The 20,997-nt window shown below is 50.1% G+C and overlaps 1 protein-coding gene across 2 annotated transcripts; it reads right to left on the reverse strand.

Moving 5' to 3' along the window:
• Window positions 1-7,583: 7,583 nt before the first annotated feature.
• pex16 (peroxisomal biogenesis factor 16) lies at window positions 7,584-20,997 on the reverse strand. 2 transcript variants are annotated; one of them, XM_078415036.1, is made up of 11 exons: window positions 20,868-20,997; window positions 19,439-19,474; window positions 15,756-15,832; window positions 14,436-14,569; window positions 14,133-14,242; window positions 12,548-12,640; window positions 10,611-10,754; window positions 10,236-10,308; window positions 9,703-9,822; window positions 8,821-8,885; window positions 7,584-7,829 (listed from the first exon to the last, which is right to left on the reverse strand). In XM_078415036.1, exons 1-11 carry the CDS (start codon window positions 20,974-20,976, stop codon window positions 7,810-7,812), a joined length of 981 nt encoding a protein of 326 aa, XP_078271162.1. In that variant the 5' UTR covers window positions 20,977-20,997; the 3' UTR covers window positions 7,584-7,809. The 2 variants fall into 2 exon arrangements, with proteins under 2 accessions (XP_078271162.1, XP_078271161.1); XM_078415035.1 differs by having other exon boundaries at window positions 7,584-8,511.

Consider the following 20,997-nt stretch of genomic DNA (forward strand, 5'->3'; position numbering starts at 1 on the left):
GGACCTGAGGGCCAAGTATTTTCAGTCTGTTAGTTATGTGGAATAGGCTGCTAGAGGAAGTGGTCCTTCTGCAGTTGTATAGGGCTCTGGTGAGACCACATCTGGAGTATTGTGTGCAGTTTTGGTCTCCTAATTTGAGGAAGGACATCCTTGCTATTGAGGCAGTGCAGCATAGGTTCACAAGGTTAATCCCCGGGATGGCGGGACTGTCATATGAGGAAAGATTGGAAAGACTGGGCTTGTATTCACTGGAGTTTAGAAGGATGAATGAATGAATGAATAAGTTTATTGACCAAGTATGTGCATATACAAGGAATGTGCCTTGGTGCTCCGCTCACAAATGACAACACAAACATACAGTTAACAATTAAGAATAAAGCATAAATACATCAAAACAATAAGGATACACCATTACGGTCTAAACATGTGGGTGAAAATAAACCAGAACAAAAAAGAGACTACAGACTTTGGTTATCGAGTAGAACTATCACTCGTGGAAAAAAGCTGTTTTTATGTCTGGCTGTGGCTGCTTTGACAGTCCGGAGTCGCCTTCCAGAGGGAAGTGCTTCGAAGAGTATGTGGCCAGGGTGAGAGGGGTCAGAGATGATCTTGCCCGCTCGCTTCCTGGCCCTTGCAGTGTACAGTTCGTCAATGGGGGGAAGGTTGCAGCCAACAACCTTCTCAGCTGTGCGAACGATTCGTTGCAGCCTCCGGATGTCGTGCTTGGTGGCTGAGCCAAACCAGACCATGATGGAGAAGGTGAGGACGGACTCAATGATAGCAGTATAGAATTGGACCATCATTGCCTGTGGCAGATTGTGTTTCCTCAGTTGCCGAAGGAAGTACATCCTCTGTTGGGCCTTTTTGACTGTGGAGTTGATGGTGGCCCCCCATTTAAGGTCCCTGGAGATGATGGTTCCAAGGAACTTAAATGACTCCACAGATGTAACTATGGTGTTGTTGATGGTGAGTGGGGGGAGGGGAGGGGGATCTCTTCGAAAGTCTACAATTAGTTCCACTGTCTTGAGAGCATTGAGCTCCAGGTTGTTGCGATGGCACCAGGACGCCAGCTGTGTCACTTCCCATCTGAGGGCAGATTCCTCCCCATCCTGGATCAGTCCAATCAGGGTTGTGTCATCCGCAAACTTGAGGAGCTTGACACCTCTGTCTGTGGAGATGCAGTCGTTGGTGTAGAGAGAGTAAAGGAGAGGGGAGAGTACGCAGCCTTGTGGTGCTCCTATGCTGCGGGTCTGCGGGTCCGAGATGTGCTTTCCCAGCCTCACATGCTGCTTCCTGTCCGTCAGGAAGTTGATGATCCACTGACAGAGGGGTTCAGGCACAGTCAACTGGGAGAGTTTGGAGTGTAGTAGCTCTGGCACAATGGTGTTAAATGCAGAGCTAAAATCCACAAACAGAATCCTGGCATAGGTCCCCTTGCGGTCTAGGTGCTGGAGGATGAAGTGCAGGCCTAGATTGACTGCGTCATCCACCGATCTATTGACCCTGTTTGCAAACTGCAGAGGGTCCAGCGGGGGGTTTGTGATGTTTTTCAGCTGGGCCAGCACGTCTTTCAAAGTTCTTCATGACTAAAGAGGTCAGTGTGACAGGCCTGTAGTCATTAAGACCAGTGATCCTTGTCTTTTTGGGTACAGGGACAATAGTGGAGACCTTGAAGCAGGCAGGGACAGTGCAGGCAGGCAGGGACAGTGCAGGTTTGCAGGGGTATGGTTGAAAATGTTTGTGTAGATCAGTGCCAGTTGTTCGGCACAGAGCTTGAGGGTAGAAGGGGAAACATTGTCCGGTTCTGGAAATTTCCGGCTTTTCTGTTTCCTGAATAGCCTCTCCACCTCCGCAATTTCTATTGGTGGAGATGGAGAAGTGGCCAGACTGATGTTGGGCAGTGGACGAGGGTCCAGTCTGGAGTCAGGCTGTATGTGGAAATTGGTGATTGCAGAGAAGGGGGGGGGGGGGGGGGGGGGGTAGGGGCCAGTCTTTGCAAACTGGAGTCAGTCTGTGAGTAATTGTGAATTGCTGCTTGGGGAGGAGTGGGTGGGGAAGGGTCCAGTCTTTTAAAGAGGGTATCTTATAGAAACGTATAAATTTATAAAAGGACTGGACAAGCTGGATGCAGGAAAAATGTTCCCAATGTTGTGGGGAGTCCAGAACCAGGGGCCACAGTCTAAGAATAAAGGGGAGGCCATTTAAAACTGAGATGAAAAAAAACTTTTTCACCCAGGGAGTTGTGAATTTGTGGAATTCTCTGCCACAGAAGACAGTGGAGGCCAATTCACTGGATGGATTTAAAAGAGAGTTAGATAGAGCTCTAGGGGCTAGTGGAATCAAGGGATATGGGGAGAAGGCAGGAACGGGTTACTGATTGTGGATGATCAGCCATGATCACAATGAATGGCGGTGCGTACAGGCTCGAAGGGCCGAATGGCCTCCTCCTGCACCTATTTTCTATGTTTCTATACACACGGAAATGGTACTCAGTTTGGTAACTAGGTGGGAGTGGAGAAGTCGGGTTAAAGGGCTTGTATCTGTGCTGACTGACTCTATAATTCTGTTTTTAGGATGTGGGAGGTAACTGGAGCACCCTGGGGGAAGCCACACATTCACAGGGTAGCACTGCAGAGCTTCACACAGACAACAGAAAGGGCCAATGTGCAAGCCACTAATCTTTGGAATGAAATGGACCTTTGCCCCATCACAGGGTGAATGCACTTGCACAGAGCCTGGGTTTGGCAGTTAATGTTGAGCTAAATACAAGACAGCAGGGAAAAGGGTGACTGATTAAGACAGGGTTGGCAAGAGAGTTGGGAGGTATATTAATTAGAGCACTAAAAGTTCATCGGTAATGAACATCTGGAAAGATGCACAAGAATCAAATCCTTGCTGAAGGGGGAAGAGTGGGGTCAAGTGTAGTGGGCAATGTGTGATCCTGGGGAGAGGCATAACCCTTTGTGAGGGTCAATACCTTCTTGGGAAGCCTCATGGAATTGGTTCAGGTGCATCTACTGCAGGGATGAGCTGCACAAAATAGGAAAGGAATAGTTTGCCATTCTCTGGTTTCTTTCTGAACCAAAGCAAAAGATGCTGGAATAAAAACACAGAATTAGAAAACTGTCAGCAGGATCCAACAAAAGCAAAACAGACCAACGTTGTAAGTGTTGCCTGTCCTTCCTGCTCCCTCTGCAGGTGAACAGCAAAGCACCCCCGAGCACTCTCTGTATTCAATCACACCCAAAGCACTTCTCAGCTGTTTCAAATTTCACTGGGTGTACTTGCTCTTGCAGAGGAAACGTGACACTCTTCTCAACACGGCATCCCGAGAACACAGGCAGATAGTGGCAGGACCTCGAGACTGTCCTGCCATTCATGGCTAATCCCCTCTGGCCTCAACCCCTCCCCTGTGTCTATTCTGTGTCACCCACAATTCCCCCGATTTATAAAATCCATTTCCACCTCAAATATATCTAATGATGCACCTCCCCCATCTTCAGGGCCAGGATATTCCAGAGACACTACCCTCAAAGAAAGAAATTTACATGCCTCTCAATTTACAGCAGTCATCACCCACCTACATCATCAACCAGATATTCCCCTGGTTGCGACTATCCCTCCAGTGAAAACGTCTACCCTGTCAGGCACCAAGAGAACATTATAAGATCATCCTTATTTTAAATACCACACTGCTTGAAGCAGTCATTGAGCAGTCAGCACAGGACAGGAATAGTGCAGTCCTCTAGTCCACAGTGTCTGCGATCATGATGCCAAAATAAACTAAGCTCATCTTCCTGCACATGATCCATATCCCTCCATTCTTAGCATAACTATGTACTATCTTAAAGCCTCTTTAATACCACGATTGTATCTGCCAGCACCCCTGCAACAAGTTCCTGAACTCTGTAAAAAACTTGCCCCGCATTTCTCCTCTTATCTGAAAGCTATGCCCTCTACTTTTTAACATTTCTACCCCAGGAGAAACATTCTGACTGTCTACCTATAATTATGCCTTTCCTAACTTTATATACTTCTATCAAGAATCCCCCTCAACCTCCAGCCTTCCAGAGAATACAATCCAAGCTGGTCCAATCTCTCCTTGTAGCTAATACCCCCTGATCTAGGGGGCATTTTGGTAAAAAGGAGATATAAGGAACTGCAGATTCTGGTTTACAAAAAAAGACACAAAGTGCTGGAGGAACTGAGCATGTCCAGCAGCATCTCTGGGGAAAGATGGATAGGTGACATTTTGGCTCAGGCCCTTCTCTGGATATTGTGAGTGGGCAACGTTGCAATATTGACTTCTCTCCAATCCTCCGAGACCTCGCCTGTGGCCAGAGAAGATAGAACATTGTTAAGGCCCCGGCAATCTCCTCTCATAGTAAGCTGGGATAGATGCCTATCAGGTCCTGGGGACTTTCCTCTTTAATACTTTTAAAGCCCCAACACCACCTCCATCCTGATCTCAAACTGCTCTTACTTTTTAATATTCTCCACATTGATGTGAAAAATGATCTTGTGAAATGATGAGCTGGTGTTTTAGTTACTGAACAAAGAGCACCCTGGAGACCAGGACTGCCTTTGCATACATTTTGGTTAGTGTCTCACAAAATTCTTAAGGGGCAGGAAGATGCAGGAAGATTGTTCCCGATGTTGGGGAAGTCCAGAACAAGGGGTCACAGTTTAAGGATAAGGGAGAAGACTTTTAGTACCGAGATGAGAAAGTTTTTTTCACGCAGAGTGGTGAATCTGTGGAATTCTCTGCCACAGAAGGTAGTTGAGGCCAGTTCATTGGCTATATTTAAGAGGGAGTTAGATGTGGCCCTTGTGGCTAAAGGGATCATGGGGTGTGGAGAGAAGGCAGGTACAGGTTACTGAGTTGGATGATCATCCATGATCATATTGAATGGCGGAGCAGGCTCGAAGGGCCGAATGGCCTACTCCTGCACCTATTTTCTATGTTTCTATGTGTCATGAGATCCTTCATAGCCAGTGATGAGAGCAGGGAGGTCACATATGATCCCCTGATATATAAGCATGGTGCTTGGAAAGCAACATTCCCTCTGTGTGGGATCCTGGCACTGGTTGGCACTACCTGGGCAGGAATTTGAACAACCCAGGTGACTATTTGTGTGCTCATCACAGGAGTGGATCTGCAATCACACATTGCAATCGCTCCACACTCTTAAATCTGTACTCCTTCAGCACCGTTTCAGACTTTGCCGGCTTTATCTTGCACTAAACGTTATTCCGTTATCATGTATGGGTAAATTGTGAATGGCACGATTGTAATGATGTATTGTCTGTCTGCTGACTGGTTGGCATTGTAACAGAAGCTTTTCACTGTACCTCCGGTACACTGGACAATAAACTAAACAAAAGAAATGTGGGAAATGTGAAATGTGGGAAAGTCGACATCCACCATCCATCCCCCTCGTAATTTTATATACTTCTCTATCAATTCTCTCCTCAACCTACAATGTTCCAGAACAAAAGAAATCCAACTCTATCCAACCTCTCCCTAGAGCTCAAACCTAATCCAGGCAACATCCTGGTAAACCTCCTCTGTGGCCTCTCCAAAGCCTCCATATCTTTCACATAATGAGGTGACTAGAACTGCACACAATACACCAGATGCGGCCTAACCAAAGCCCTACAGATCTGCATCAAGACTTCCTGACTCTTGTACTCAATGCTCCTAGCAATGAAGGCAAGCATACCATTCACCTTCTTTACCACCGTGCGTTGCCACCTTTAGTGAGCTATGACTCCAAGACCCCTCTGTACATCAATGGAGTTAGGGGTCTTGCCGTACTGTATACTCTCTCCTTACATTCAACGTCCCAAAGTGCAACACCTCACACTTGCTCAGGTTAAACTCCATCTTCCATTTTTCTGCATGCTTCTGCAGATTATCTATATTCCGCTGTATCTTCCGACAGCCTTCCTCACGGCAACCTCCAATTTTAGTGTCGTCGGCAAACTTACTCACCAACTCATCTACATTTACTTCTATAATAGGCACAAAGGCTGGGGTAACTCCACTGGTCAGGCATCATCTCTGGAGAAAATGGATAGGTGACGTTTCGGGGGTTGTGACCCTTCTTCAGACTGATTGTAGTGGGGGGGGGGGGGGGGGAAACTGGAAGCCCTTCGCTACCTCTTCTCTTCCCCCCCCCTTTTTCCACTAAAAGTTTATTAACCAGTTCCACAGCAACGATGTATCCAGGGCTCTCACCCTGGATTCTCTCTGCGTCCTTTCTTAAACAAAGGAACAACATTGGCCATGCTCGTCCTTCGGGACCTCACCTGTGGCTAAAGAGGAAACAAAGATCCTCATCAAGGCCCCTCAATCGTGTCTCTTGCCTCCCTCAATAACCCGGGCTAGGTCCCATCAAGCCCTGGGGACTTATCCACCTTAAATGCTCTTCAAGAGCCTCAGCCCCACCTCCTTCTCAAACTACCATAGCATATTTATATTCTCCACAGAATAGAATAACCTCCTTTAGATGAACATGGTGAACTGAGGCAGGAGCTAGAGAATGCCATTTTACATTAGGAAATGTAATCCAGTGCATTGGAAAGAGGTGTGTGTGTATGTGTGTGTGTATGCACACCCTCGCGTTCAAGGTTCCTGAATTCACTGAGTTAGTTGTCACCTCATAGCCTTATGTCCAAGGGGTCAATGCATTAATGAAGGGATTAAAAGTACCATTAGCAAATATGCAGATGATACAAAGCTTTGGAATCCTCTGCCCCAGAGGATCAGGCACCTAGTTTGTTCAAAACAGAGATCACTGGACAGTGGGGGCACGGAGGGATACGGAGATAGTGCAAGAGAATGGCACTGAGGGAGATCAGCCGAGATCCTGATTAATGGTGGCCCAGATAGCCCACCCTTGCTCCTGCTCTTGTGTTCCGTGCTTGTACTTAGTCAGCGATGGTCAGCCGGTGAGTTATTGCCATCATAGTCAGCCAGATTCTGTGCTGGTCCATCAGACAGTTAGAATGAGATTGTGTTAGCTAGTCACACTGTAGTTGATCTGATTGTGAGTTGGTCCCTTTAGAGAGTCGCGGTTACATTGTGAACCTGTTGCTTTAGTTGCAGTCAGATCGCTAGTGCTGGGCTGTGATCTGACCATTCGTATACGTCTGATTACATGGTGAGGTGGCAGAGATCATTCCCAAGGGGGGGCTGCGTGTTGAATCATCCAGACAATTCAACACAGTGACCTCAACGGCGACGGTCCCACCGCAGAGGGTCGCTCCCCACTCCCCAGCCCCCCCCCTCCTCCCCAGCCCCCCGCTCTGGCGATGGGCCAAACCAGGGGACTTGACCAAGTCAAATCAGAAGGTGGTGTCATGTTCTGACTAATCAAATATGGCGATCACCATTATATGTGCATGTCGTCAGAGTACAAGCTCGTGACAGATTAAAAATAATGCAGCTGCTTTTTATAGGGTGCTTTTTAAAGTTACTGATCCAAAGCCATTCATAGGAGATTAACAAACAAATTGACCTTGAGCTCCAGAAGGAAATATTAATGTAGACGACCACAACCCTGTTGAACAACCTTGGGGTTTAATGTGCAACTTGGAGGAGAGAGAGGTAGAGAGCTACTTAGATACAGCAGATTACTGATCTTCAAACACTTTCTGCGGCTGCTTATCCAGTGTGACTGTGGCTGCACTGCCACCGGACTGGTCCACTGTATGCAGGCTGCAAGCCAGGCTCCTTCTCGCTGATTGAGAAAGTGGTGAAAAGCTCGTTCTGCAAATCGTGGCGAACATTGGAAGAATACTGGTTCAGCTGGAACTGGAAGTCCCTGGTGAAATAAGCCAATGTGAATGGAGGAATACTATGGGCCTTCCACAGCGTGGTTGGGGTCGGGACTGTGACAAGGCAGCCGGGGAAACAACATCAGTGGCGGCATTCAACGTGAGCCGGGCGGGAGGGCGAGCAACTGCCCCGACTGCTTACGTAGGGCCAGTACAGACTCAATGGGCCAAATGGTCTCCTGCCAGGTGGTGACCGTTCTGCCATTCTGCAACCGTCAGCTGGACACTGGCGCCGTTGTCAGCAGTCGCTGGACTGCCTCGTAGTTATTGCTGGGCCATGGGCTGGTATTGAGTCGCCGCTGTAGTCAGTGGGGTTCCAGTGGACAGTCACGGTCAGACGGCACGGCTTCGGTCACAAAGGACGCGGTTACTGTTGGCCTGGGAGCTTCTGGTTACACCCACCTGGTCTCCAACGCAGCTGTCATCAGATTGTGAGCACAGTCGGACACAGCCACAGGCACCGAGGGCACCAGCCACTGGCAGGGTGAGCTCGTTGCCCAGGGCCACGGGACAACACACCATTAACCAGGAGCTTCTGAAGGCAGGCTTGGCAGGATGCTTTCTCAGCACAAGATGTTCATGAAGAGTACAGTATCGTTTAACTTCCAGCCTACCCCCAATTGTAAAAGTAAACCTTCTGCCAGACTGGTAAATAATCCATCAGTGGGCCTGGGGAAAAAAAAAGTGAGGGAGTATTAGGGCAAACCTCAGTACGCTGGCGAAACTGGGCCCACCCAGACTGCACAGGTTTTAGGCGATAGAGGAAATATTTAAAAAGAATCAGAGGGGCAAGATTTACATCGAAGGTAGACACAAAATGCTGGAGTAACTCAGCGGGTCAGGCAGCATCTCGGGGGAGAAGGAATGGGTGATGTTTCGGGTCGAGACCCTCCCTTCTCCCCGCTTTTCAAACCTCTAAACTGGAGGAGGGGGTTCCCCAACAGAGGGCCACAGCGCCGACCACATGACCATACTTACGAGCCACCAGGCCTGCTCCAGGGATGTAGTCCGCAAGCAGCCGGAGCAGAAACAGCATCACGGCCCTGGGGAGAGAGGAGGAGAGCAGCAGGTCAGACTCCATCCTGGAGATCCACTCAGGGCTGGGGAGAGGAGGGCAGCAAATGGAACCGTGCCCACCGAGAGCTCACGGGCCGCAACAAACAGACCGTCAGTACAGATCACACAGGAAATCCCCCGGCCCCCCAGTGCACAGGATCAGAGGCATTGGAACCCAACACTCACCCGTCCACAGATATGGGCCAAGCAGGACCAGACACCCAGGGCCAAGCAGCCCCAGTACATTCCACACCCACCTTCACCCCCACATCCACCCCCCCAGCGTTCACCCCCACACCCGCCCCCACCCACACCCCCACTCTCACCCACCCCTGCGTTCACCCCCACCCCCACACCCCAGCGTTCACCCCCACACCCGCCCCCACCCCCACACCCCCGCTCCCACACCCGCCTTCACCCCCACCCCCACTCTCACCCACCCCTGCGTTCACCCCCACACCCACCCCCACCCACACCCCCACTCTCACCCACCCCTGCGTTCACCCCCACCCCCACACCCCAGCGTTCACCCCCACACCCGTCCCCACTCAGCCACCCCCACACCCACCTTCACCCCCGCCCCCACACCCCCGCTCCCACACCCGCCTTCACCCCCACATCCACTCTCACCCACCCCCACCCCTGGTTCACCCCCACCCCTGGTTCACCCCCACACCCGCCTTCACCCCCACATCCACTCTCACCCACCCCTGCCCCCCGCCCCCCACCCCCACCCCCGCCTTCACCCGCACACCAGGGCAACCCATGAGCAAGAAATCAAAATGCCGCAGCGAGCTGACTCACTCAGAATAGCGGTCGTAGAAAGGCGACCGCAGCAGGTAGTACAGCAGCATGAAGGTCCTGCGGCGAAGCTCAGCCCGCTCCTCACCCACCATCGCCTTGGCCTCTTTCAGCAAACTCAAGCTGTGGGGAAACAGGGAGGAATGTGGGCGAGCAGCAGTGACACTGCAGGAGGTAGCATAGGTCACCACTCCAGGCACAGCGTGACTTCCCAGGCTGACCACAGCAGGGCATTCATCAGTCTTAACTCCACACCCTGCCAATTAGCAGCACTACACCCACTCACATCAGTGTAATCCCAGTCCCTGGAACCAGTCCGTAAAACTATGATCCCTGCAATTAGACAGAGTACTGGTGTCAGTATAACTCTAGCACTGGCACTCTATATAAAGCCGGTCCATGGACAGCTGTACCACACCCACCCGTGTCAGTGTAGCCCCTGTAACTGGGCAGTGTGCTGCTCTCAGTATAACTCCAGTCCCTGTAACCAGGCAGTGTGCCAGTACCTTGCGCTGAGGATAACCTGCCACACTCACCTTGTTACATCGAGGATTCCAGACACTAGCCACGGCTTCCATGATCCCCGTCCACAAATACACATCGACACCACTGACAGAGACAGTTAAGGGATTTAACAAACAAACAAAATCCACAGAGATCCAGGGATTGTCAACTGTGTTCGATCCTGCAAAGTGCTGATTGGCCTCCACTGCTTCAGACCACAGGTAGAGGGGCGGAACAGCCTGTGCCTGTAACTCAGTGCCCGGGTCTATTATCCAAACGCCCCCCCCCCCCCCCCCATCCTGTTCCACATCTGCAGGTTCAAGCTCCTCAGTGAGCTGCAGTGTTCAGACCAACAGGGCTAAACGGCCCCACCGCTCCCCACAAGGTCACGCCATGCTGTAGGATACAGTGCACCAGAGGTCGGGCGATGTACAGAGCCTCAGCCACAATCTCCTGCGTCCCCAGGGCTGTCGGGAGGTGCCGGTCTCCCTGCGAATGCCGGTGCCTCTTCTCTTCCGGAACTCCCCAATGACGGAAATGCGGTGTTGAAGCTAAAAGGGGCGTTGCAAGAAGGCCACAAGTTACATTCTAAACAAAGCCTCAGCCTATACTTTACCAGGGAGTGGATGGGATTATACCAATAGTTATCCTCAGAGTTACATACTGGCCCGAGGATAGGTTATCTGACGGAGCAGGAATGAATGGACTATTCCTGGGTTGGATGCTAGTGTGGTCTGCCGATGGGCGGCAGGGCCCAATTATTTACAATCTATTACAAGGAGGGAACTGTTTAATATATACAACGTTTTGACGAAACAAAACTAGATAATAGAGTGAGCTGTGACAGAGCAGCTCAATAGGGAGTTTAAGCGAACGGACAAGGACATAACTGGTGGAAAATCAGTGTGCCAACGTGAAGTCATCCACTTTATAAAAATCAGTGTGCCAACGTGGTCATCCACTTTATGAAAATCAGTGTGACAACATAAAGTCATCCACTTTGTGAAAATCAGTGTGACAACGTAAAGTCATCCACTTTGATAGAAAATCGGAAAATAATGGATTTTGTTAATGGTGAGAGAATGACAGGTGGCCTTGTCCACAAATCAAAGCTGACACGCAGGGACAGCTGACAAGTGGAAACAACCAGGGCTTGGACACAAGTACCAGAGGTCTTGCTGAGAGTACATGGGACCCTGGTAAGACGACACTTGGAATATTGTGGAGAGGTATGATCTCACTATCCAAGGGAGGAAATACAAGTGGCAGAGGGAGAAGTTCACCAGGCTGTTTCCTGGGATGGCAGGCAGTTGCTCGATGAGAGGTTACTCAGACTGGGCCTGCACTCTTTACCAGAATGAATGGAGCTCACCTTGAAACCAGGCTCGACAAAGCAGACGCAGGGATGATGTTTCCCTTGACTAGAATGACTAGAACCAGAGTCAAAACTGAAGCAAAGGTGCTAGATTTTTGGAATTATATCTCTGAGGCCTGGAGGCTCAGTTATTGAGTATTATTCACGATTAGCTGTGTGTGTGTGTGTGTGTGCGTGCGTGCGTCCGTGTGTGTGCGTGCGTGTGTGCGTGCGTGCGTTATCTGTGCAGTTTGTTCTCCTTGTTTTCTCCAGGTCCTCCAGTCTCCTCCTACATTCCTAAGACGTTCAGGTTTGAAGGTTAATTCAGTTTCAGTTTACTTTATTGTCACAGGTACCGAGATACAGTGAGAAGCGTTCTGTAAATTGCCCTAGTCTGTAGGATGGGAAAGCAGGATAACATAGAACAAGTGCATGAGTGGTCAAGGGCCTTTTAACATGCTGTATCTCTAAACTAAACATATCTCCTCTGTACCACAAACCACAACGATTCAGTGACAGCTGAGGGAATGCTGCATCGGCAAAGTAACACATTTTATCCGTGCGAGAGACATGGCAAAACACCACGACATCACATCAAAACACTTGAACAGTAGAGGCATAAAATGGAGGAAATACAACAGCAGGTTTGGTCACAAAGGTCCCACAAACAGCAATGTGATAACGAGCAGTTAACCTCTGATGCTACTTCAAGGAGAAGTGTTGGCAGGGTTACAAAAGCACATAGCTCTGTTTGTAAGAGTACCTCATGATGTCTAATGTTCCCTCGGGGTACAGAGGGGGCTCAGAGTAAAGGCCGACTGTCCCTTGTCAGAGGAGTGCTCTGCACAATTCCACATCTGTGCCTCTGGAGTGGGATTGGAACACAAAGTGCCCACCGAGTCACGGCTGCCTTCACAGCCTCACACATGGGGGTCGGGGGAAGTCGCGCTCCACATGCATGGCGGGCAGGAGCAAGGATCGGGCACTCACTGCGGTCAAGGGTCCGGACCACCCTCTGCGATCGATGGCCAACGAAGGTAGCACAGCAACACTGGGAGTCTTCAGCTTCACCACTGGGCTGTCCTGCAACCAGAGAGGATGGCAACAGTTACAACGAAGACTGACAGAAACTGCTGGAGTAACTCAGCAGGTCAGGCAGCATCTCTGGAGAGAAGGAATGGGTGACGTTTCGGGTCGAGTCCCTTCTTCAGACTGAGTCTGGGGAGAGAGAAGTGAGATATGGAGGGGTACAAAGAACATGGAAGGTATAAAAAGAACAGATCAAAGCAGATGATGCTCAAGGAAATGTACAATAGCTCACTGATGGATGAAGGGAAGGTAACAACGAGGCACACAGTCAAAGCCCAGGAATGAGTAAGTCAGCATATGATGAGCGTTTGTCGGCACTGGGCCTGTAGTCGCTGGAGTTTAGAAGAATGAGGGGGGACCTGATTGAAACGTACAGAACAGTAAAAGGATTGGATAGAGTGGATGTGGAGAGGACGTTTCCACTCATGGGAGAGTCTAGGACTAGAGGTCTCAGCCTCAGAATTAAAGGACGCTCTTTAGGAAGACGAGGAGGAATTTCTTTAATCAGAGGGTGATGAATCTGTGGAATTCTTTGCCACAGAAGGCTGTGGAGGCCGTCAGTGGATATATTTAAGGCAGAGATAGATATATTCTTGATTAGTATGGGTGTCAGATGTTATGGGGAGAAGGCAAGAGAATGGGGTTAGGAGGGAGAGATAGATCAGCCATGATTAAATGGCGGAGTAGACTTGATGGGCTGAATGGCCTAAATCTGCTCCAATCCCATGATCTTATAAAACTAATCAGGAGGACAGTGAAACGTCGGAGAATTAGCGTGGGGGAGGTATGAAGAGAGAGGTAAAGCAAGGGTTACTTGAAGTTAGAGAAATCAATATCATACCTTTAGGTTGTAAGTGTAGGAAAGAACCGCAGAGGCTGGTTTAAATCGAAGATAGACACAAAATGCTGGAGTAACTCAGCAGAACAGGCTGCATCTCTGGAGAGAAGGAATGGTAACGATTCGGGTCGAGACCCTTCTTCAGACTGATCTCAGGGGAGTGGGCGGTGCAGATATAAAATGTAGTCAGAGACAGTAAGACTGGTCAGAGAACTGGGAAGGGGAGATGATGGAAAGAGAGGGAAAGCAAGGGCTACTTGAAGCTAGAGAAGTCAATGTTCATACCGCTGGGGTGTAAGCTGCCCAAGCGAAATAGGTGCTGTTCCTCCAATTTGCGCTGGGCCTCACTCTGACAATGGAGGCGGCCCAGGACAGAAAGGTCAGTGTGGGACTAGGAGGGGGAGTTAAAGTGTTCAGCAACCGATAGTTGCAAGGTGGAGCGAGGGCAGAGAGATTAAGGTTGTGCAGAGTATCCTGTGGTCAAAGAGATAGGGGGGAAAGGAAGAGCAAACGAATGGATGGTGGTGGGAGGGGTAGGATGGCAGGGTGATGCCCCTCCCCCACACCAGATCCCGCCCCCCTTCCTTCCCACTGCCTCTCTGGGCTTTCCCCCCACCTTGCCCTGGCCCTTGCCCCCAAGCTCCTCACCATCACGGGCCTCGCTGCACACATGGTTCTCCCTGTTGAGCGGCGCGATGGGCGGCGATGTCTGGATCCCAGCCTTGTACCAGAGCAGCAGCATTACCCTCAGCACCGCTCTGCAACAAGGAGGGCAGAACAGATTAACGGCACGGAGAGCTGACTCCAACCTGTTGGAGGGGCAGTGCGACGATCGATACCCGAGGACAATGGGTGAGGCGTGGAGGAGGGAGGGAGGGACGGTAGCTTGGTGGGTGGGGGCAGGGACTGGAGTTTGGAGTGGGGGGGTGGATGGTGCCCTCAGTCACTCACTTGCAGAGCTGGATAAGGACGATGACGAGCCAGCGGCAGCTCTCGCCCCTCAGCTTGGCCGAGCACATCTCCATGAAAACCTCCACGTGCTCCAGCACCGTCAGCCATGTCATCAACCGCTGCTGGGGCACAGGCTGCAGGGGGAGGAAGGCAGGCACCGACCGGGTCAGGACAGGCCCAGCACTTGGCCACGAGAGCAACTACAGCAGCCCGCCCGCCTGCCACACAGCCAGCACCTCTGGCCACAGTAGTGGCACACGTGCCCACGCCTCAGCAGCATAGGTGCCCACACACCTGCCCCAAAGCCAACACCTCTGCCCACAGTAGTGGCCCATGTGCGGCACACGTGCCCACACGCAGCCGCACATGTGCGCACACACCTGCCCCAAAGTCAGCACCTCTGCCTGCAGTAGTGGCAGACATGCCCACACGCGGCGGCACAAGAGCCCACATGCCACAGCAGCACACGTGCCCACACGCCTGCCCCATGCACTGTCCTTGCCAGCCTGAGCAGCACACTCACCCCACACCAGAGTCCAGGCGATGTGTGGACCTGGAAATTGTCCTCCCACACCACCAGGCTCTCCCACTCCAGGGCGGGCACTGGAGTATCGGAATCCCCCAACACACGGTGCTCTTCCCCACCCACCCCAAACACCAACCCTGGCTCAGTAAACACTGCCTGGAACATGGGTCAGTGACCCGCCACACCTGCCCGGGACCAGAGAGGCAGAGCAGAGGCGGACAGCAGGAACAAGACCCCAGCTTCAGTCAACACACCCGCGCCACCAGTGTTAGTAAACGTTGACAGCAAAAGATATAACTCAGCACTGACCCTGCAGGCAGCTCCAGCACCAGGGGCTGCAACCCTCACATCCATCACAGCTGCTCTGTACAGCACAGGGGTGGCAGGTGCATGGGAACGCCACCTCCAGCGGGTTCCCCTCGTCACCTTGACTTGGACGGATGGCATTGGACTTTCATCGTCACTGGTCCCCCCAACTAGCACCACACCAGGAGCAGGCGGCATCTGCAACTGGGGCTCACCAACACCCCCTCAGGCACAGGCAGAGGTGGGCGATAAATGCTGCTGTGGCCCATATCTTAAACCTGCAGCTGCCATCACACCATTACTTCTGCCATTTTGTAGCAGAAGCAAGGCACAAGCTGGATTTGGAAGAATTCAAGTTTACACTTCAAGAAGAAACATTACAAACCATGAGATTATAGAAGCAGCATACATTTTAGTGGAGACCCAGGTTAAATCAACCCGCCATGTACTGCCTGCCCTTTGTTACAGCGCCACTGTGAACTACTCACCATTAGCAGCGACTGAGGGATCCCCTTCCTCAATATCCCATCGTTCAATAGCACAAGCAGGTTCGACACAGAATACACTGTCAAACAAACAAACTTAGTTTCAATAGCGGCTACTGACGGAGACACTCAGCTCCCTCAGCAATGAGAAACACTCACAGCCACTGCCACACTGACTGCGGGAAGTCACAATCAAGTAGCCCAAGATTCATGGCCGTCTCGTGGCAAGCTTCAGGGGTCCCTGTCCCTCCGTCATGCAGCACAAAACCAAAGAGCGTTCACCCGACACTTCCACTGCAGATGGGCAGGTATTGAAGCCTACGCTACAGTGCTCAACACCCTCACGTCTATTACTAACAATCCCTCCGTAACTCCCTGGTCCACTCGTCCCTTCCTACCCAAACCACCCCATCCCCGGGCACTTTCCCCTGCAACCGCAGGAGATGCAACACCTGTCCCTTTACCTCCCCCCTCAACTCCATTCAAGGACCCAAACAGTCTTTCCAGGTGAGACAGAGGTTCACCTGCACCTCTTCCAACCTCATCTATTGCATCCGCTGCTCTAGATGTCAACTTCTTTACATCGGCGAAACCAAACGCAGGCTCGGCGATCGTGTCGCTCAACACCTTTGCTCAGTCCGCCTTAACCAACCTGATCTCCTGGTGGCTGAGCACTTCAACTCCCCCTCCCAGTCTGACCTTTCTGTCATGGGCCTCCTCCAGTACCATAGTGAGGCCCACCGGAAATTGGAGGAACAGCACCTCATGTTTCGCTTGGGCAGCTTGCAGCCCAGTGGTACGAACATTGACTTCTCCAACTTTAGATAGTTCCTCTGTCCCTCTCTTCCCCTTCCCTTCCCAGTTCTCCCTCTATCTTCCTGTCCCCACATATATCCTTCCTTTGTCCCGCCCCCCTGACATCAGTCTGAAGAAGGGTCTCGACCCGAAACGTCACCCATTCCTTCTCTCCTGAGATGCTGCCTGACCTGCTGAGTTACTCCAGCATTTTGTGAATGAATCTATTACTAACATGATAAGTGAGTTTATCACTCTCTTCTACATCATGCTTCAGATGGGGATGTCAATATCAGAAATACTGACAGATCAGGGTTACACAACAACCTCAGGGAAGGGTCTCAAGCTCAGTCACCTAGGCTGCTTCTTCAATGACCATACTTCCTTCATACGGCCAGAACGGTTAGCGACTGCCTATTACATGGAGTTAGTCACACAGCATAGAAACAGGAACTTCCACCCAACCTGTCCATGCTATCCAAGATGCCCACAGTATAGCAAAGGGGATTACACAGTATAGCAAAGGGGATTACAGAGGCATGAGGCGGGAGCTGGCCAAAATTGATTGGAAGGAGGCCCTAGCAGGGAAGACGGTAGAACAGCAATGGCAGGTATTCCTGGGAATAATGCAGAGGTTGCAGGATCAATTTATTCCAAAGAGGTGGAAAGACTCTAAGGGGAGTAAGAGACACCTGTGGCTGACAAGGGAAGTCAGGGACAGCATAAAAATTAAGGAGAGGAAGTATAACATAGCAAAGAAGAGTGGGAAGACAGAGGATTGGGACTCTTTTAAAGAGCAACAAAAGTTAACTAAAAAGGCAATACGAGGAGAAAAGATGAGGTACGAGGGTAAACTAGCCAATAATCCAACATCAGTAGGAAGGAAAATGCTGGATCGCGTTAAGGAAGTGGTGCAATGTCACTTGTTGGAGACAACCTGCACGTGTGAAAGGAAAATCATGATAGAAGAATCTTCTAGAAACTGCAGCTAACAGGCAGGAAAAAAATAGTTGCTGCTGACCCATACGTTGGTGGCCTCCTGCACTGTTACGAGGCTCATCGCAAGTTTGAGAAACAATACCTCATCCCCCACATGTGCACCTTGCACACCTCTGAACAATATTGGTTTCTCCAACGTCAGGCAGATGGCTTTATTGGCATTTATGCCGGTCATGCGGCCGAGATGTTTTCTTTCTGTTAGTGACCTACTGGGCATGACCCACAGACCTGCTACAGCAACACGTAATGATCACCCTCTAACTACCCCCATTAACTCTCTCACCTGGTCTCACTCCATCAGCTTCACCTGAGCCATCCTGCATCCCCATTAACTCTCTCACCTGGTCTCACTCCATCAGCCTTCACCTGAGCCATCCTGCATCCTTCAATCGCTTTCCCGGTCCTGATGAAGGGTCTCAAACCCGAAACATTAACTGGTTCTCTTTCCATAGATGCTGCTTGACATGCTGAATATCTCCAGCAATCTCTGTTGGAACATTTGCTCCCTTATCTTTTCCATAACTGTGCTAAATTTAACAGAGATGTGATCACTGCCACAAAAACCCATTCCCACCCATGCTGTTTCCAACTTCCCTGCTTCACCAGCACCCCCCTGACCACCAGACAGAAGTGCTTCTCTTTTTAGCTTGTTATACAACAAAAAAAAATCACCAGAAAGTTATTGAAGAATTCTGTTCTCTTTATGCCTCTGACACTTTCACTGTTAATATTAAGGTAATGGAAACCTCACTTCTTTAATCCAATACTGCCACTTCACCCAAGCCAAGACTAGGCCACTCGGCCCCTCACACGTACCTCACCATTCCATGCGATCATGCCTGATTTACACTGGCCTGCGGTTTCCTGTCAGTGCCTCATAGCCTTCAATTCCTTTGATCTAACCTCACAACCCTCTGGTGTATCAAATTGCAGTGATTGACTACATTATTCCAACATCCATTTTTAAACTATGTTCTTGTCATTTAATATTCTCCCACCTTAACATCTACCCTGTCAATGCCACTTTAGGATCTTATGTTTCAACAACCCAACAGTCTTCTAAGCTCCAAGAATGCTCCCCTTCCTCTCACTGTAAAACAGTGCAGCACAGTAGTGAAGTGGTAGAATTACTGCCTAACAGTGCCAGAGACCCAGGAACGATCCTGACTACGCAGTACAGAGTTTGTGCGTTCTCCATGTGACCGCTTGGGTTTTCTCTGGGTGCTCTAGTTTCCTCCCACACTCCCAAGACATACAGGTTTGTAGGTTAATTGGCTTTGGTAAAATTGAAACTTGTCCTAGTGTGTCGGACAGTGCTAATGTATGAGGTGATTGCTGGTTGGCATGGACTTGTGGGGCCAATATTTCTGTGCAGTATCTTTAAAGTTTAAAGCGTAAAGTCTGTAACAAAATTGTTTTTCCTGCCCCTCGTAAAACATTCCAGTAACATCGTCATACAACTTTAGCAATGCTTTCAACTCATTCATCTTCCCTGATCACTAAGCGTCTTCCCAGCTTGCTATGTCCCATTGAAGATAGTCAGATTCCCTTTTCCAACCTTGTATGCTCTCCAAACTCTGTAACCTTCTGATTGTGCTCATCTGCCTCAATGTTCAGGTTCCAATTTCTCCAGGCAAGCAGTTTGAATGCTTTCTCCCAACAAAACCCATTGATACTGATCCTAGCCTTGAAGGGTGCAACCCTCTGGCCTGCCTGGCTCCAAAGGCAAAGTGCAGAAATGTGCAGCATTATTGCAGGAGCCAAGTTGTTCAAACAGCCAACTAAACGCCACCTCCCCAGCTGAGCATGTTAGCATTGCGCAATTACTGGAGTTGGTGAAAGTTAGTTCTCCCACAGACCTTCAGCAGTTACCTCTCGACATCTATACCTACCCAGCTCGGAGAGTTCATGCGAATCAGCAAAACGGCCTGCAAAAGAAAACACTGTCATGAAACCTCTGCCAATGACTAAACTTAGTGAAGTCTCACTATCTCCCATCAGGAGAACCCAAATGCAGGACTGGTAACTTAGTACTTGCTGAATGATAACAAGGCAGATTGAATTTCTGAGGGGATACCTGAAAATATGGGAGATAATACGATATTATTTTATGCATGATATTATTTTATACATTACATTGTTACGGTATTATTTTATACATTGTTGTTTAAGGTTTGTAACTACTTAGGCATTAGGCGCCTCTCTGTAACTAATTAAGGCGCTCTAGACATTCCTTACCCTTGACACGTCTCTGTAACATAACACTCCTTTGCTTTAGCCTTTACCTTTGCTTTAGCCTAGATGATAAGGGTAGCAGAATCTGAAGAGATGCAGACATTCATCAATGAGTAGGATTTAATGGTGGCAAGAGAAGAGATAAGGAAAAACATAGGCGGGGTGATGGATGGATGTGAGGGATGGACTAGCAGGAAATAAGGGAGGCGAAATATGAAGGGATGTGAGCATTGAGATAAGGATATATTACTAAATGGGATTTAATGGTGGCGGAACAAACGGGTACTACAAAGAAATGAAGGACTGAAGAAAGGAGTGTGGGTATGAGGTAATGTAAAGGAGATAAGGTTTAGAATAATCCTATAAAAATAGGCTGCCCGGTGTACTAAGTGGGCAGTCAGATGGTTGACATCCTGATTGTTCCAGCCGTTGTTTGCAAATAAAGGCTTTTAACTTCTTGAAGAATTCTCCGTGTCATCTGCTTCATTTTGAACACCGGTAACCACGACAAAATCATCAGGGGTGTTGAGTTAATCATGCCACTGGATATAGTGGAGCTCAAGGCAGTCTGGGCTTTCTCCGAGGCTCACACTCACCATGCCATTCATGACATGGGGCTGGAGCGGGAGTTAGCAACGATACAGCAGAGACCCAAAGGCCTAATGTTCCAAAAAGGACACAAATTGCTGGAGTAACTCAGCGGGTCAGGTAGCATCTCCGGAGAACATGGAGAGGTGACATTTTGGGTAAGTGACCTTCTCCAGTTTCCCGACCCGAAACGTCACCTCTCCATGTCCTCCAGAGATGTTGCCTGACCCGCTGAGTTATTTCAGCACGTTGGGTCTTTGTTTTGTAAACCAGCATCGGCAGTTCCTTGATGCTCCCCATCCCCTTATCAGACAGTGCATCGCATGGTCAAAGGCAAGAAACCGGTATCAATATTTGCGGCCACACAGAATGCGGGGGGAACGCAGCGGGACAGGCGGTGCTGCACCTGGGGCTCTTAACAGGTGACACACCGGGAGCCCAGGGACCGGGGACACGGGGCAGTGAAGCGGGGGATGGGCGTGGGGCTCCGGGACCCACCGGCGATGAGGTAGGAGGCGGTGCGGACGCCTCCCTCCAGCTGCGCCGCCCCGGCCGGGCTGCCCAGCACGAAGTCCCGGTAACGGAGCAGCAGCCGCTGCAGCGCCATGGCCGCCCAGCCTGCAGTGCG

Source organism: Rhinoraja longicauda, chromosome 18, assembly GCF_053455715.1.
Source record: "Rhinoraja longicauda isolate Sanriku21f chromosome 18, sRhiLon1.1, whole genome shotgun sequence".
NCBI lineage: Eukaryota > Metazoa > Chordata > Chondrichthyes > Rajiformes > Arhynchobatidae > Rhinoraja > Rhinoraja longicauda.